At 40.3% G+C, this 15,194-nt stretch overlaps 1 protein-coding gene across 4 annotated transcripts; it reads right to left on the bottom strand.

Moving 5' to 3' along the window:
- Window positions 1-1,225: 1,225 nt before the first annotated feature.
- On the bottom strand, window positions 1,226-9,813 carry LOC103708347 (COP1-interactive protein 1). 4 transcript variants are annotated; one of them, XM_039131194.1, is made up of 4 exons: window positions 9,740-9,813; window positions 9,534-9,597; window positions 5,597-5,864; window positions 1,226-5,202 (listed from the first exon to the last, which is right to left on the bottom strand). In XM_039131194.1, the coding sequence occupies exons 3-4, from the start codon at window positions 5,688-5,690 to the stop codon at window positions 1,637-1,639; spliced, it is 3,660 nt and encodes a 1,219-aa protein (XP_038987122.1). In that variant the 5' UTR covers window positions 5,691-5,864; window positions 9,534-9,597; window positions 9,740-9,813; the 3' UTR covers window positions 1,226-1,636. The 4 variants fall into 4 exon arrangements, with proteins under 4 accessions (XP_038987122.1, XP_008791453.2, XP_038987123.1 ...); XM_008793231.4 differs by having other exon boundaries at window positions 5,597-5,790; XM_039131195.1 differs by lacking the exon at window positions 9,740-9,813 and having other exon boundaries at window positions 9,534-9,685.
- Window positions 9,814-15,194: the final 5,381 nt, after the last annotated feature.

Here is a 15,194-nt window from a genome sequence, read left to right as displayed (position 1 = left end):
CGCTATGGCTGATGGATTCTGAAAACTTAAGGGTCTAATGTCGTTGTAGATCCATGGGGATTGTGGTAATCTACATTTCAATTAAAATGGGTGGAATTTTGAAGATTTTGATGTGCTGCGTTAGATTGCTTTTGGAAATCATGGATGCCGACCAGCAAGGGAATGCATACGCTGTACCGTTTAGCTTACCCTCTTCCGTGTGGCAGGAGGTAAGCTGCAAGGTTTGATTTTTCTTTGCTAGTCAAAACAATCAGTTAAGCTCAGGATGGGAAGCAAGGGTAGGAGAGGATGAGAGAGCTCAGGAGAAGGACGGAATAAAGAAATCAGAGTGGGCAGGAGAGGGGAGATTTTTAGTAGTTTGTATGGTTTCAGGTGTTCTAGCTTCTAGGTTACATTTCTCCCTGCAATAATTCATGATATGGAGTCGTGCCGGAACTTCTCTACCTCATCCAAACTTTCCAATGATTCAATGGCCTTGTTGATCCCATATTTTGCACCATCAGATTAAGATTTTGCCAACACCTCTCCAAACGAGGTATCAGATGGAACAAGATTCCATATGATCCTACCGGTTCATCTAAGTTGCATATAAATATCTATTTGGACATTAGACCTGTCATCCGCCCTAGAACTTTCTCCTTGATGAATCACGCCCTAGCATATGTGATGGCCAGGTGCAATGCCATACGTGAGTCAATGGGCATGTTTGGTGAGGATGCAGATCGCCGATTCAGCATTCACACTGAAAAACCCACGCATTGATCTAAAAGCGTATTTAGACCCCTTTTTTGGGTGCGTGCATATGTAGTTAAAGCATAATTAGATTTCAAAAGATTGCTGTACCGGCCTTTAGGTAGTGCAGCATGAGGTTGTCCAGTTTTTATGGGCGAGTCCCTGAAAACATCCTAGCTGTTGTCACAAATAAAGGAAAAATAGCTTACATTTTACTAGTACCTCCACTTGCAGCAACCCAAACAGCTAGATATGTACGAACCACACCAATTGAGGATAAAGGACCGAGAATCAAACAATAACAATTGAGGACAAAGGACCGAGAATCAAACAACATGAAGCAAAAAGAATCTCGGTTTTGTGTTGAACAGCTGAACGAGGAGAATTCTAGATATGCTGAACGAAGCAGCAAAGAAAAAAAACGGAATCAATCTGTTTTTGTTTTTTCGTTTTTTTTGGCATAACCAGATATTTTAATGAAGAAAAAGTAACCTGAGGCCTAAAAAGTCTTATCATTTCTCTACAGGAAGCTACTAGAGTATCCTTTGTCCCTCGAACTCATATTTTTACAGCACAATAATAAACGAATTCTTGAAGTTTGAAAGGAAATACCTAGAATATCTTGGAGAAAAGTGCGCTTCTTGGGGCGAAAGTGGGCCTACCATTTCCCCCAGTATGCCAGTCACATCACATTCACTCTCTTTTGCAGACCATATGAGTCGATGGAGCATGCATGAACTAACCTTTGACATTTTTCAAACATAGGTTTTTAAACGATCTTATGCTGAGCTGAACCACAGCTTCCATTCTCTTTTAACATGCGCTCATTCCAACAAACAAAGAAAATAACAGTATCACTGATTATCCAAAATCATATGAAGGAGGGATGGGGAAAACAAGAACTTCACAATGAACGCCCACTTCTCTTAAGCATCGCGGAGAGGTATCGAAAAAGATAGTCGCACTTCTCGCGGTGGTATTCGATCAACAAGCACAGCTGCCTTATGGCCTCCCTCTTCTCATCATTCTTACCCAGCACCTCCTCTTCCTTCTCCTTCACCCTCTTCTCCAGATCCACCATCTTCTTCTCAGACTCGTCCATATTTCTCATCAATTTCTCCAGGTCTTTTTCTTTCTCCGCCAACTTAGCTTCAAGACTCCCTGCTTCATCTTTTAACATCAAGATCATCCCATCCTTGTATTTCAATCTCACTGTCAGCTCATGTTTCTCTCTTATCAATATTTCCTTTTCACAAAGCCGCTCCTCCAACTTATTCTTGAGGGTCTTTAGCTCTTCCGTACAAATCGATAATCTACTTAGGATTTGACAGTGTTTCTGCTCAAAGAGAGACTGTAGCTCATCAAGTTTTGTATCTAGAGCTAAAATCCCAGAGTTGACCTCTACTTTCACTCTTACGAGCTTATTCTCCAAGAAATCCAACTTTTTACTAGATGTCTGCTTCTGTTCTTCAAGTTCTGTGCATCTCTCCTGCAACACTTCCATCATCTTCTTATGTTTTTCTTCTCTCTCCTTGTTTTCAGTTTCAGTTATTTTAAGCTTCTGGTTTGATAGGCGGAGCTGGACTTCGAGTGTTTGAACTTGTCCTTGTAAAATTGCAATCTCTTTATCAGCATCTGCCTTTCCTGATTCAGAAAGTGAGAGTTTTTCTAGGAGTTCGTTATGACTCCCCACCAAATTCCTTATTTCTTTGTTCTGCTCTTTGATAACAGTCTCTGCACCATGAAGCCTCGCATGTAACTCCTGATACTGATCTTTGAATTGCTTGCACACATTGAGCAATTCAAGGAAGCTACTGCTCAGCTCTTCCAGCATAGTTTCCTGATTGGAAATTTTACTAGTTAGCTTGTCTTCCAAGTTGTTCATCAAAATCTGATTTTCTGAGCATCCATCCCTAATAATTCTCATATGTTCTTCCCCTCTGTTTTGCTGGATGTGCAGCAAATCCAGCTCTGTTTGAAGTTCATTTGCATGGATGGATGCTTCCTTCATTACTTCTTCAAGCTTCTCCCGGATCGCTAACACTTCAGCTCTTGTTTCTTCCAGCCTTCTCTCCAGATCAGTGTTTTGATTGCACAGATTTTCATTACTTTGTTGCAGCATGGAATTTTTTTCTCTCAGCTGTTGCAGCTCAATTTCTAGTTTCTTAACATTAGCCTCTGCCTGCTCTAAATTTGAGGCCAATGCATTTTTTTCTTCCACTGCAGCTCCAATTTCTTTGTTCAGATCAGTCAATTGGAGATTTGTTGCTTCCAATTTGAGATTCAGATCGTCCATTTCAATTTGCAACTGAGATTTACCACATCTTAGTTGTTCTGCTTCAGCCTTTAAATCATCTATGATCTTCTCAGCCACTTCTAGCTTGCTTACGTGCTCTTGCAGTATCAAATTTTCCTCTTTCAACTGCTTCAGCTCATTTTCTAGCTCCTTACTTTCAATCTGCAACTGAGATTTACCACATCTTAGTTGTTCTGCTTCAGCCTTTAAATCGTCTATGATCTTCTCAGCTTCTTCTAGCTTGCTTACGTGCTCTTGCAGTATCAAATTTTCCTCTTTCAACTGTTTCAGCTCATTTTCTAGCTCCTTACTTTCAATCTGCAACTGAGATTTACCACATCTTAGCTGTTCTGCTTCAGCCTTTAAATTGTCTATGATCTTCTCAGCCTCCTCCAGCTTGCTCATGTTCTCTTGCAGTATGAAATTTTCCTCTTTCAAATGTTTCAGCTCATTTTCTATTTCCCTACTGTTAGCATCTGCCTGCCTTAACTCACTCATAGACCTTGAATTTTCCAGGGTCAGTTTATTAATTTCTTCTGCTGCAACTCCAAGTTCTTTGTTCAGATCAGTCAGTTGGAGATGGGCTCCTTCCAGTTCAACACCCAGGTCACAGAGTTTGACCTGCAACTGAGATTTATCATATTCTAGTTGTTCTATCTGAGCTTTGAAATTGTTCAAATCGATTTCCGCCTGCTCTATTTTGCTTGAAAGTGCTAGATTTTCTGTGGTCAACAAATTCTTCTCATCATTTGTTGCTTCCAACCTCTGTTTTAACTCAGATGCTTCCTGGTTTCTAGCTTTCAATTCCTGCTTCAGGTCGTCATAGTCAAGCAACAATTGGGAGCTATCTTTCTTCATTTTCTCTATTTCCACCAACAGCATTTCTTCTTTATCCTGTGCTTGTTGAGTCTTTTCCACAGCTTCCTTATGCTCCAATTGCAAAGCATAAAGTTCCTCTTTCTTGGTTTTTAATTGCTGGTTCAGATCATCAACGATATTCAGCAATTTTGCTTGCTCATCTTTCAGCAGCTCAGAGTCAGCAGTCAGAATTTTAATGGTATTCTCAGCCTCTTGGATCTGAGATGACGACCTTAAAATCTGTGATTCCAAAGCCCCCTTCTCTACTTCACTAGCTGTCAATCTCTGGTTCTGTTCATCCCCTTTTCTTTGAGAATCCTCCAGCTTAAGTTTCAAATTTTCATTCTCGGACAACAAGTGCTCATTCTCAGAAGAGAGCCTATCAGTAGTCAATTTCAGGTTTTGGTCAGCTTCATCTCTGAGGTCTGCCAAAGCTTTCTCTGCCTCCTGTACCTTGCTCAGAAGTACCAAGCTTTCAGAACTTAATGCTTCTTTTTCTTTGTTTGTATTGCTCAATTGCTGATTCAAATCATCCACCAGATGAGCTTCGTCTTCCATTTCTTGCTTCAATTCCCTGTTCTGAGATACCAATTTTGATATCTCAACTTTCATCTGTTCAATTTCAAGTCTATATTCTTCTATGGTTTTTTCTGCATCATGTAGCCTGCTGAAAGCTTTTGCATTTTCTGATATCAGATTTTCATTTTGTTCATTAAAACTTCTTATCCTTTGATTCATGTCAACTTCTTTTTGAGAGAAAATTTCTAATCTTTGCTTAAGATCTCCATTCTCAGCTTGCAAGAGCTTGACACTCTCCGCCATTGTTTGGAGATTGTTCTCTAATTTCTCAATTACTGCTTCCTTTTCTGCCAAATTAGCTGGGAGTCTTTCAAACTCAGAAAGCTTTGCAAACAGTGTGGCAGCTTCAGTCTGCAGCTCATTATTTCTCCTTTTTGCAACCTCCAACTGTTCCTGCAAAGTTTGGTAATCTTCTAACGAGATCTGCACTTCCACTTCCCCTTCTTGAATCTTGCTTGATCTCTCCTTATGAGAAAATATTTCAGATCCCGAATCTGATGAGTCTGATTCAGAGGAACCGAAGGTAAATGAAAAGCTTCCATTGTCTCCTCTTTTGTGGTGAACTTTCTTCTTTAACTTCCCAATCAAATGATCATAACGTTCATAGAGAGCTTGGTAGCCATTGTGAAAATCCTTAATAAAAGAAGCTAGTTCAGACTTGTCAAATGAATTTGCAGATGCATCACTCTCCTCCTCACTTATCAGCTTCAGTATTTTCTCCACATTCTTCTCAATATCTGCAAAAAAGAAAAATGAAACCATCCGTTTTGCTTACACTACTTTTTTGGAAAAAGTGTAATGACCTGGAAAAGAACCCAGATTAACCGAATGTACACTATCAGACAGTAGAACAACCGGAATACGTTTGCATGTCAAAACTGAACAAACTGATATGGCAATAAACATATAAAGGCAACAGTCTTATAGATTATAACTAAAATGTTGTTAAAAAATCTCCAATACTTGCATTTGTATAAAAGATCAATCAAAAGACAAGCTGAAACATACCCGGTCTTCATTTTGATCAATGGAAGCAAATTTGTAGAAAGTATTGACAAATCTCAGGACATAATTCAACAAGAACAGGATTTTTTTAAAAAAAATTATGCAGAGTTTATGCAGGAGTGGTACCTTTCTTGTTCTCCAACATTTCTGAGTTCTCGGGATCAACGTGGGTCCCAAAAATGGAAGTTAAGAATTTCTCAAATCTGTGTTTATTCTTCATCCCTAAAAACCTAGCTTCAGTAAGAACCACTCACAGTAGTCTCTGAGCAAAACTTATTTCCATTAACTTGTCTGTGTTTGAGCTCTCATGCACCAGGAATCTGAAAAATACAAGAAAAGAAGTCTTATCCAGGACATGCAGATGATAGCAGTGGCATAGCTTCTGTAGTATAGACTGCATAACAAACTAGGTCAGAAAGTGAAATTAACTTATAAAGCAAATGATCAAAACTCATTGAAATTGGGTTCTTTTTCTGGGTCAAATGAACAGTTAATTACACCATAAAATGCAGGGACATAGACACTCTACAGAGACAGGTAGATAGTGCCCAAAAAAGTTCCAGTTATTACAATATGCGGCATCTTTCAGTACTAGAGACCAATTAAAAGCCTATGTTAATTTTACTGCATATGAGATAGTTAACGGGCTTTGCATTTAGAAAACAAATTGCAGCAAGAAGATTAACATGGTAAAAATCATGATAAGCAGGTATTGAACATTTTAGATGCATGTTTGCCTATGAAACCTAGAAAGAAGAAAACATGCTAGCTGTTGAGCGAAAAACTAAATATTAACCCCCACCAACTCAGATTTTTATAGATAGAACATAGAGGAAAAATTTATGCTCTCCTGTAAATCCAAATAAGAACAACAAGGAGGTTTAGTATTAGTGTAGAAAAGGTTGCAAGGAAACATAGAATTTCTTAAGGAAATTATGTTCAACTGTAGAGTTCTAGGAGGTCTGGATATATGGCCAATTAGGGCATCATCATCATGGTTAAGGGCTTGAATGACATACATATCATCATTTACTGCTCTCGTTCCTTCTTGAATCTTTGTACCTTGTGTTGTATTATAACAGGGCTAAGAAAGCCTCGGCATAAATATAAGAATTTTGCCAAACCACGTAGCTTGTTTATTGTACTTTGTTGTCACTTAACTTTTGGTATTTTTTATAACTCTAGGTGTCAAAGCCAATGGTTTGAGCCATAATCTGTGTCAAATTGTTTGTTTTCATTGCAGACAATTCAAGATAATCCAACCAAGTAGGATGTCCTGTAATCACTGGATCAGGTTCTAGAATACTGGTGGGGGACATCTATGCATTGGTGCTTTAAAAATTAGATCCAAAGGATAATGAGAATTTGATACAATAGGATTGTTGATGATGGTCAGTTTCTTTTTCCTTTGGATGATTCTATTTGTACCAACATTTTGCAATAATGTACCACAATGTTGATGTCGGACAAGCTCAACATTGTGCAATAAGGTTACTATGTAAGCAATTGTACACTCTATAAGAGAATGGTTGTCCTTCATAGAGGAACAACTCCAATAGATTTGAAAGCCTATTTGATAAGTTTTATTGTCATATGATTGTAGTTAAAGTTGAGATACCATGCAAATACTGGATAACTTAATAAAGTAGCTATCATACTAAGTTAGTTTAGTCTTAAGGGCCAGATGACTCATGGATCTACGCTACAAAATGCTCTGTCATTGATAAGGTGTTGCATGTATATGAGGTTCTAAGTTTTTATCAACACCAATCTGAAACACACCTAGTTTCAGAGTTGTAATCAGTTTCAACTAGTTTATGTTTCAGTTAGTTCCAACAACGGTTCACCGAACCGGTAGTGGAGGTTGTACTGGCCAATGATTGGTTTGGCACAATACGGATCCATACCATGTCGTTCTGGGGTATACAAAAATAGGGAGAGGAAGGAGAGGAAGGAGAGCGAGAGGGGGGAGGCTTACCGGTGACTCTCCTCTCAATGGCTCTTCCGAATCTCCACCATGAGTGGAAGAGAGCATCTATGCTGTGACTCCCTAACCCTACTGGTAGATAACGGCCAAGTCGAAGAGAGGCATATCGTTTATTGTACCTCCCTAACCCTATTAGCAAGGTCTGCTGAACCATGCCCAATCGGTTGGTTTGGGATGTATCGAACTAGACCGATTGGAGACCAGCATAGTTCCTCTTTTTAAAATAGTTTGAAACTCTCTCCCTCCTTGTGACTCGGTTCCGACGCTGCCCTTCCCCCTCGCGACTCGGTTCCACACTCTCCTCCTCGCAACTCAGTTCCGAGACTCCCCTCCCCTCATGTCTTGATTTCGTGCTCCCCTCCTCTCAACTCAATTCCATACCCTCCCCCGCTCGTGAAGGTCCGCTCCCTCGCTGCCCCCCTCCCACCCTCTCCTTCTTCCTCTCTCACCCTCCCTCTGTCTCTCTCCCCCTCTTTCTCCCTCTCTATCTATCGAACAAGGATAAAGGGATCATATAGAGGATTGCAACCGTGGTCCACTGTTTCAAAACATTTTATTTTTAAACTTCGAATTAAAGTCGACAAACCATATACCGACTTTTCTTTGGTGAACTTGGCAAATCTACTGATTTCAATTTGAAATTTGAAAAAAAAAAGTTCAAAATGTCCCGAAATGGCACGGTACGAATCTGTACCATGTCGACCCGGTCGCTAGTTAGTATACCCTCTAGTATCAATTTGATGAATATTGCCTGATAGAGCGAGCATGGCATCATTTCCGCTTACCAGTGAACTACTCTTGAACCAGGGGGGAGGTCAAAGACCCTCGAACCATCGCAAGAGAGCCTTAAGAAGCCAGGTTTTTATAAAGGAGAGGTTGAATCAACATGAGCGGCGGAACTATCCTGGGCCGATGTCGGTACAGGTCGGTTCGGCGATTCCTGGTTCCAACTAGTTTAAGTGGTTTCACCCTTTTTTACAAAATACATTGGTTTTGATTCTCTCTTCCTCTCTCTATGCGAGTGTGCGCACACATGTGCATGTTTTTTTGTTTATGAATGTGGGTTCACACACACTCGTGAGGATTCTGAAGGGAAGTCATGTTACTCGTATGGAGAGACTTGGAGCAGGATAAGATTGATGCCATTGTTGTAGCGAATAGCTTGAAAGGTTTTATCAAGATGACTCCTGCTGTTGGTTTTCTATGTTAGTCTTCCACAAGGTCCCTGTCCAGCAGGAAACATGAATTGTAAAACCTCTGCTTGCTTTCAAAGATTTATTTTTCCTCGAATTCCTATTAAATACTACAAGTAACTAAAATAATGGAACAAGAATCCAAACTTAAGGATGCCAGCAAGCTAGGCTTAACCTGCCCTAACAAGCCTTAGAGAACATGTCCTCAGTTGGCAAGCTTTCTCTTAATGAATTGCTAGTAAATATTTAATTGCAACTTTCTTCGAAATTTCTAACAAGTTTCAGGCCCAGTGCGACAGAGAAGATAGGCCTGAAATTCAAGTCCAACCACACCACACTAGCCTGAATGCAATGCAAAAACCACCCAAAATCAGTAAGGCCCAGAAAATCCTTCAGGCAGATCCAACCCACTCCACATGCAAATTCCTCATAATTACCATCAAATTTCCATCTAGAAATAAGTACATATTACACAAAAGCAATACATGTTACACAACAGCAATATACTTTACTGTACTAAAATTCAAAAAAATAAAAATCAAACACCCTTTAGGGATCATCATCCCGCTCCGTTTCTTTACAAAGAAAACTACCATAATATGGTCCATCAAGCTCTTCTTCCAACTTTCAACCTAATCTCCTCCAACCTTCATTCAAATCATGTAAATTCAATACAGAAAATATGTCTCCTTCAGATTAAACACCATAAACTCCCATCTGAACTCACATCTAAAAACAATAAAAGGAACGGAACTACAAAGCACAAACCACAGCACATCCCGCTAAAATTCATAGCATGCAAATAAAAAACGAACGATTCTATCAATATCTCTCCTTTCTTGACATCAACAAAACACTAAAACGAAAAAAGATCGAAACATACCTGAAATCTTTCCTCCTCCTTCCAAAACCCACCCAAGAAGAGAAAACAAACAGCGGCAAAAGATCTGAAACAAACGAAGCAGATCACTCACGAGCTCCAACCCATCCCGATTAACAAAAAAAAAAAATTGAGCTCTAAAATTTAACAAAACCCTAAAAAAAGAACCATAAAAAAGGAGCTACTAAAAAGAAGAAGAAAAAACACACCTGATCGACGTTAATAGCTATGAGAGTCGCAGTGGAGTCGGACGGGATGGATGGCGGAGTAGGGGTTATATTTTTGGAACTTATCGAATGCATTCGCCCTCCCATATCTAAATTATTTACGAGAATGCCTCCAGGCGGTCCTCATCTCGTCCTTCGTGGCTTTGTCCGTGGCCGGCCGCTTGTCCTTAGCCGATGAATCAGAGCCGCCGAGCCGAGCCGTCCCGATTCGTGGAATCTTTTTTCCGCGATCACATCACGACCGGTGTGGTTACCGACACGGAGTTTTCCACTTTAGCCCAACGTGTCTTTGTTGGGAACCGCGCCCGGCTAACTTGTCTCCCCATGAAACACGCCAGGTCGGTGCGTGCTCAGTTTCCCGCCACAATTGGTCTTGTTGGGGTCCACTCCGCGAGAACCGTCCGATCGGTGGCCCCCGTCAGGACTACGGACGAGAGAGACTGATCAGACGGTCAGTAATCTAACGATCGGGTAGTACGGCGTGGTCCGCGATGGTAGACCCGGGCGGGAAAAGATAGCGTGTGCGTGGAGATCAAAAGAGAGACCAACGATTTCTTCGGTGGTCCGATTGAGATTTGATCAGACGGTCCGTAATCGTCGAATCTTGCGTTCTAATTATTTTAAGCGGACAAATGGTACTAAATTGTTACGAAAATCTGAATGGATGTGGGAGAAGAGATGTGTGCCAAAGGAATCCACCAGCGCTGGATTTCATCAGATCTAACAACTCTTGGACGGTCAGTAATGCACGTTGACTGCTGATGGGCCATGTGATGAGTGCGTCTCATTCACGTGGACCCACTGCTGCAACGGTCGGATGCAATAGTATTGGAGCAGTTTGTTAATTATTACGAGGATTGAAGACAAAAGCATGGGGTACGGTTGAGATCATGTTATATTACTTTGTTTATCGACGTAACGTCGTCCAACGAGCGACACCAATTTAGCAGATCCCCCGCTGCTTGCATGTGAAGGAAAAGCGAATGCCAGCCACCAAAGCATGTCACATTGTCACATAGGACCAAATGAGCCTCCTGACAAGCAGACAAGCATCTTACAATTTATAGGGTTTGGTAATTCTCAAATTGGTGCTAGGTTGCGATGTAGCTCCATCAAAGCTATAGAGGACTATCTGAACTGATTTGTTTTCCCCATAAGTTTCGAATACATCATAGGAACTGCAAATGGCTTCTCCTTCAATGAATTGTGTGCGCTCGTTACATGCAACAACGATTGTATGAAGATCGTGGTGCCATTCTTGGATGAATCAGCTTTGGTTCAGCTGATGTTAGATGCAATTCAGAAGAAAAGATGAGAGTTGCTGCTATCCCTGGATGAATAGGCTATAGTTCGATCGATGTTAGGTCAAGGTATCAATTCAGTGCATTGAGGAGGAAAGGTGACGATCGACAGCCAGCTTGCATCTAATGGTCTCTCTAACATCACAGTCTACAATTGGAGATGTTTCTCCACATGTAAGTTATGCTGAAAGATACTAGATACCGCAATAAACGCATGATTCATGTCAAGCTCTTAAAAAACCAACGAGACCCAAGAAGGACTTCATGGAGAATTCTGATTTGGGCATTAACCCCAAATACAACTTCAGAGTGCCAATCATGATGGAAACTATGTTGCTGCCAGATGCTTGGGGAAAAAAATGAAAAATAATTCAATTTGAGACAAGTCGGGCATCAACAACAAATACATTCAAAGCGTAGCAATAAATAGAATTCAGTTTAGTCCCAATGTATTTTTCTAGATTGGTATAAATAAAATTCGGTTACATAAAAAAAGTGTAGTATAGCAATAATGAGGAAAAGCAGCGGCTTACTATTCCTTTTGCTTTTACTAAAAGCCCTAGGGTTACTAAATCATGATATTGCATAAATTTTACTACGATGCTAAACTAATATTAAAATTTAACCAAATACAAGTCGGGTGATTAACCAAAAACAAGATACTTGGACAAAACTATGGAAGCCTCTCATCTAAAGAAAAAGGAGCTACAAGCACTATCTTTGAAAGCGGCTTCATGGTATCAAGTTAGATTCTTCTGATGTATAGGAGCATTCTATCATATTATGGCTGAAAGGAGTTAGGAACTACCTTCTGTTGTATTTGTTCTCCACAAGCACATTGGATTTCTAAAGTCCTGTAGCACTCTCCTGCTAGGATTTAAATATAAGTGATCGAAATCTGTGGCTCTTTCCAAACCCTTGGATGCCCACAAGAAACCTCAACAAAATGAACCTATACAAGAAAACAGGGGTGCCTTCAGTATACACTTAGAACTTATTTAGTTTGCAGAAAGAATTTTATCTCATTGAAATATGTTTCTGAAAAGTTAATGAAAAGTTAATGTGGGGTATATTGTACATAGAAAAGTGGTCATGGCGTGTTTCATTGATCATGGAAAAATAGCATAGCAAGCATATTTGACTGAGTATCTACTTTCTTGATCAAGTTGTATAAAATATTTTTGTGCCATTAATAAATTGACTACAAGAAAAAAAAATAAGAGGATTAAGAGCATTTCGGAAAAAAAAAAGGATTTTACCTTAATTTCCAACTATAGAAAAGTAGGTTTCCTATATCCATATGGCCATATGGGTTCTATTTTCTATAGGAGGTGAGAAATTTATTTTAATGAAAAAATTACTTTTTCATCTCTTTTATTTGAAACTTCTAACCAAACATAGGTCATTTCGTTATTTTCCCGTTGTCCATACTTCCCCGTTTCCCTTCTTGCGGACCAAATAAGTCCTTAAAAAATTTGTAGTATCCCGAATGCAATAAGATAGGTGAAATCAAAAGATATTAGTTAGCTCACTGGCTCAAAAAAATGATCTCATCACAGTTCAGAGCGTCCATTTGAATTCTAGCACATGTAGTCCAAAGTCTGCCATAATAATTTTTCAAACAGTCGCCACCACTGAAAACTTGAAATTCAAACATTTTATGCTATTAATTTTCAGATGATTGTGCTATAATTACAAACAGCAAGCAATCTATACCTAGATAACAATCATCATATCATTATTCCCTTTAAAAACTCGGAAGTTCGAGCCACCATCCCTGAGCAATCCAATCTTCATACATATGGGTAAAGCTCTATTAAGGAGAGGATAGTAGCATCCCCACCACCTCAGAGAATTTCTAACTGATGGACACATCTAAAGCCTAGTTGGGGCAGGATTAAGAACTTTATTTAGAGTCAAAATGCGCCGCCTTTTATATTGCAGACTTTTTCCTCACCTGAGTCATGCTTATCACCCGCTCTTAGCCTGTAGAAGTCAAAGACAATTGCATGCCTCCAACTGGAAGGAATTATAGGGGGCTGCCACATAACCTGATTTGAGGCCAAGCAACTCTGTATTCACATCATACATCATAGCAGGTGGCGCATGTACATGATGAGAAGTGTGTCCCTTACTGTACCCAGTTATCAGGTTGCACAGTTGGACTTGGGCTCAATCAACCAACAAAATAAGTCTTCAATGGAGGAACTGGGGATTGCACCCAATGCATGCATGACATGCCGAATTGTACATGAATATTTAACATGCAGAACTTGCAGATACCTACATTTTAGTTATAAACTTCACTTCTATGTGTGAACCACATTTAGATTTTCTAGTTGGCTGGGCTTGTAGAAAATTAATTACATCAGTAAGAAAATGAAGTAAATGAATCTTAGATATGTTTGGTGAGGGCATGTACAAATAATATCAGATGAACAGAAAAGAACAAAGCAAGATACCAAAAAAAAAAAAATGAAGATAGAGCGAAGTTTCATGAATACAGGGCCTGGTCTTCATTTTTATATAAAAGAAAAATCAAGTACAGCAAAAAAAAAAAATGGAGGAGTTACATGCTACTTAACATTCTTGAACTAGTTTGAGAAGAAGCAGATAGAATTTGAAGAGGCGTACCGAGTTCGCAAAGTAGAGGCACTTCGATGCCCCAGTGATAATTCGGCAGCAACCGATTTCAATCAAATGAAAGTGGGTAAAAGAATCACAAATCAGCATTTGAGTAATTTAACAAATAGAATGACAAATCTTCTTTAGCGCAGAAAAAAAAAGAAGAATGACCAATATTCCTGGGAACTGATACTTATACGCCTACTTGTCTACGGTGGGAGTAAGTGTAAGAGCCCATATTATTTTTGGGCCTGGGCCGGCCTCTGGGCCACGGAACCGGCCCGGCTCGTGTGGCAGGGGAGGGAGACCCTGATCGGAGTCTTCTTCCTCCCCTGTTCCGACTCTCTCCCTCCGAGTCCACCGGAAGGAGGAGTCTAGGGTGATCAAACCCTACCTAGTTTGCGCCGGTATACATTTATAAAAGATCCTATTCCACTCTCCTTTGGCTTCATCTTTGGAAATCCTTCCATTAGAGACTTGGATCGCTAAGCTTGCCGCGGGAAGAACTCGAGGTGTTCGCCATCGGTCCGGCCGAAGGAGCTCGCCGGAGGCAAGATGAGCTCCATCTCCTTATTCTCTCCGGTCTTTGGGCCACCGATCCCCTTGAATCCGGCCGGCAAGCCGCCGGATTGATGTGAAGCCGCACTCCCCTGTTCGGTTTATTGTTCTTCAGTTTCGGCCGGGCATCGCCGGGCTTGGCACGCCGCCGGCATCGAAGGGGCCGACGACCGCAGGGGGGCGCCGGCCACGGGCAGCCGCCGCCGCCGCCGAGCATCCCCCTTTGGGAAGAAGGAAGAAAGGGAGAAAAAGAGAGGGCCCTCCCGGTCCTCTCTTCCTCTCTCCTTATTTTTCTCTCTCCTCTCTCTAGTTCTTGTTGGAATTTTCTCCAGCTCGATCCAGGGGAGATCATTGTTTGCAAGGACTGCGACATCGTCCTGGTTTAGTGGGTGATGATGGACCTTTAAGAGGATCACTAAAAAGTTTTGGGTTGTCAGTTACTTTGGTTAATTTTTAATGTTGTTTGGTTCTAAAGAAAAACAATCCACTGGACAATAGGATGTTGAAAAGGATTCTGCATATCTTGGCTCGTAGATCATGATGCGGATAAGTAATTGGTTTGTTTGGTTCTTAGATAATAATCTTTGTACATCAATCCGCATGATATAGATATTTTTATACTTATATATGTATGATGTGCTAATGATTAAGATAATTAAGAAGCAAGAATAAATTTATAATGATTTTGGTATTAAATTATATTTTGATGAAGTATGCTTGTGATTAATAGTATGATGGATGCATATATGAGCATAACTTACACTTGCGTAATCGAACTAATAGATGTGATGCTCTAGACTATCCATATTATATTGGTTGCCTCGTCACATGTTGGAAATGTGACCGTGGTTAGTCTAAAGTTAGGAATAAAAAGAAAATGATGTGTGACTATGAATTTGGTCAAATGAACGTGGATTTTGGGCTTATCTCATTATTATCGATTGCCCCGTCAC

This window comes from Phoenix dactylifera, chromosome 11, assembly GCF_009389715.1.
Source record: "Phoenix dactylifera cultivar Barhee BC4 chromosome 11, palm_55x_up_171113_PBpolish2nd_filt_p, whole genome shotgun sequence".
Taxonomy (NCBI): domain Eukaryota; kingdom Viridiplantae; phylum Streptophyta; class Magnoliopsida; order Arecales; family Arecaceae; genus Phoenix; species Phoenix dactylifera.
The sequence above is the reverse complement of the archived record's forward strand: the minus strand, read 5'-3'. Positions and strand labels throughout refer to the sequence as shown.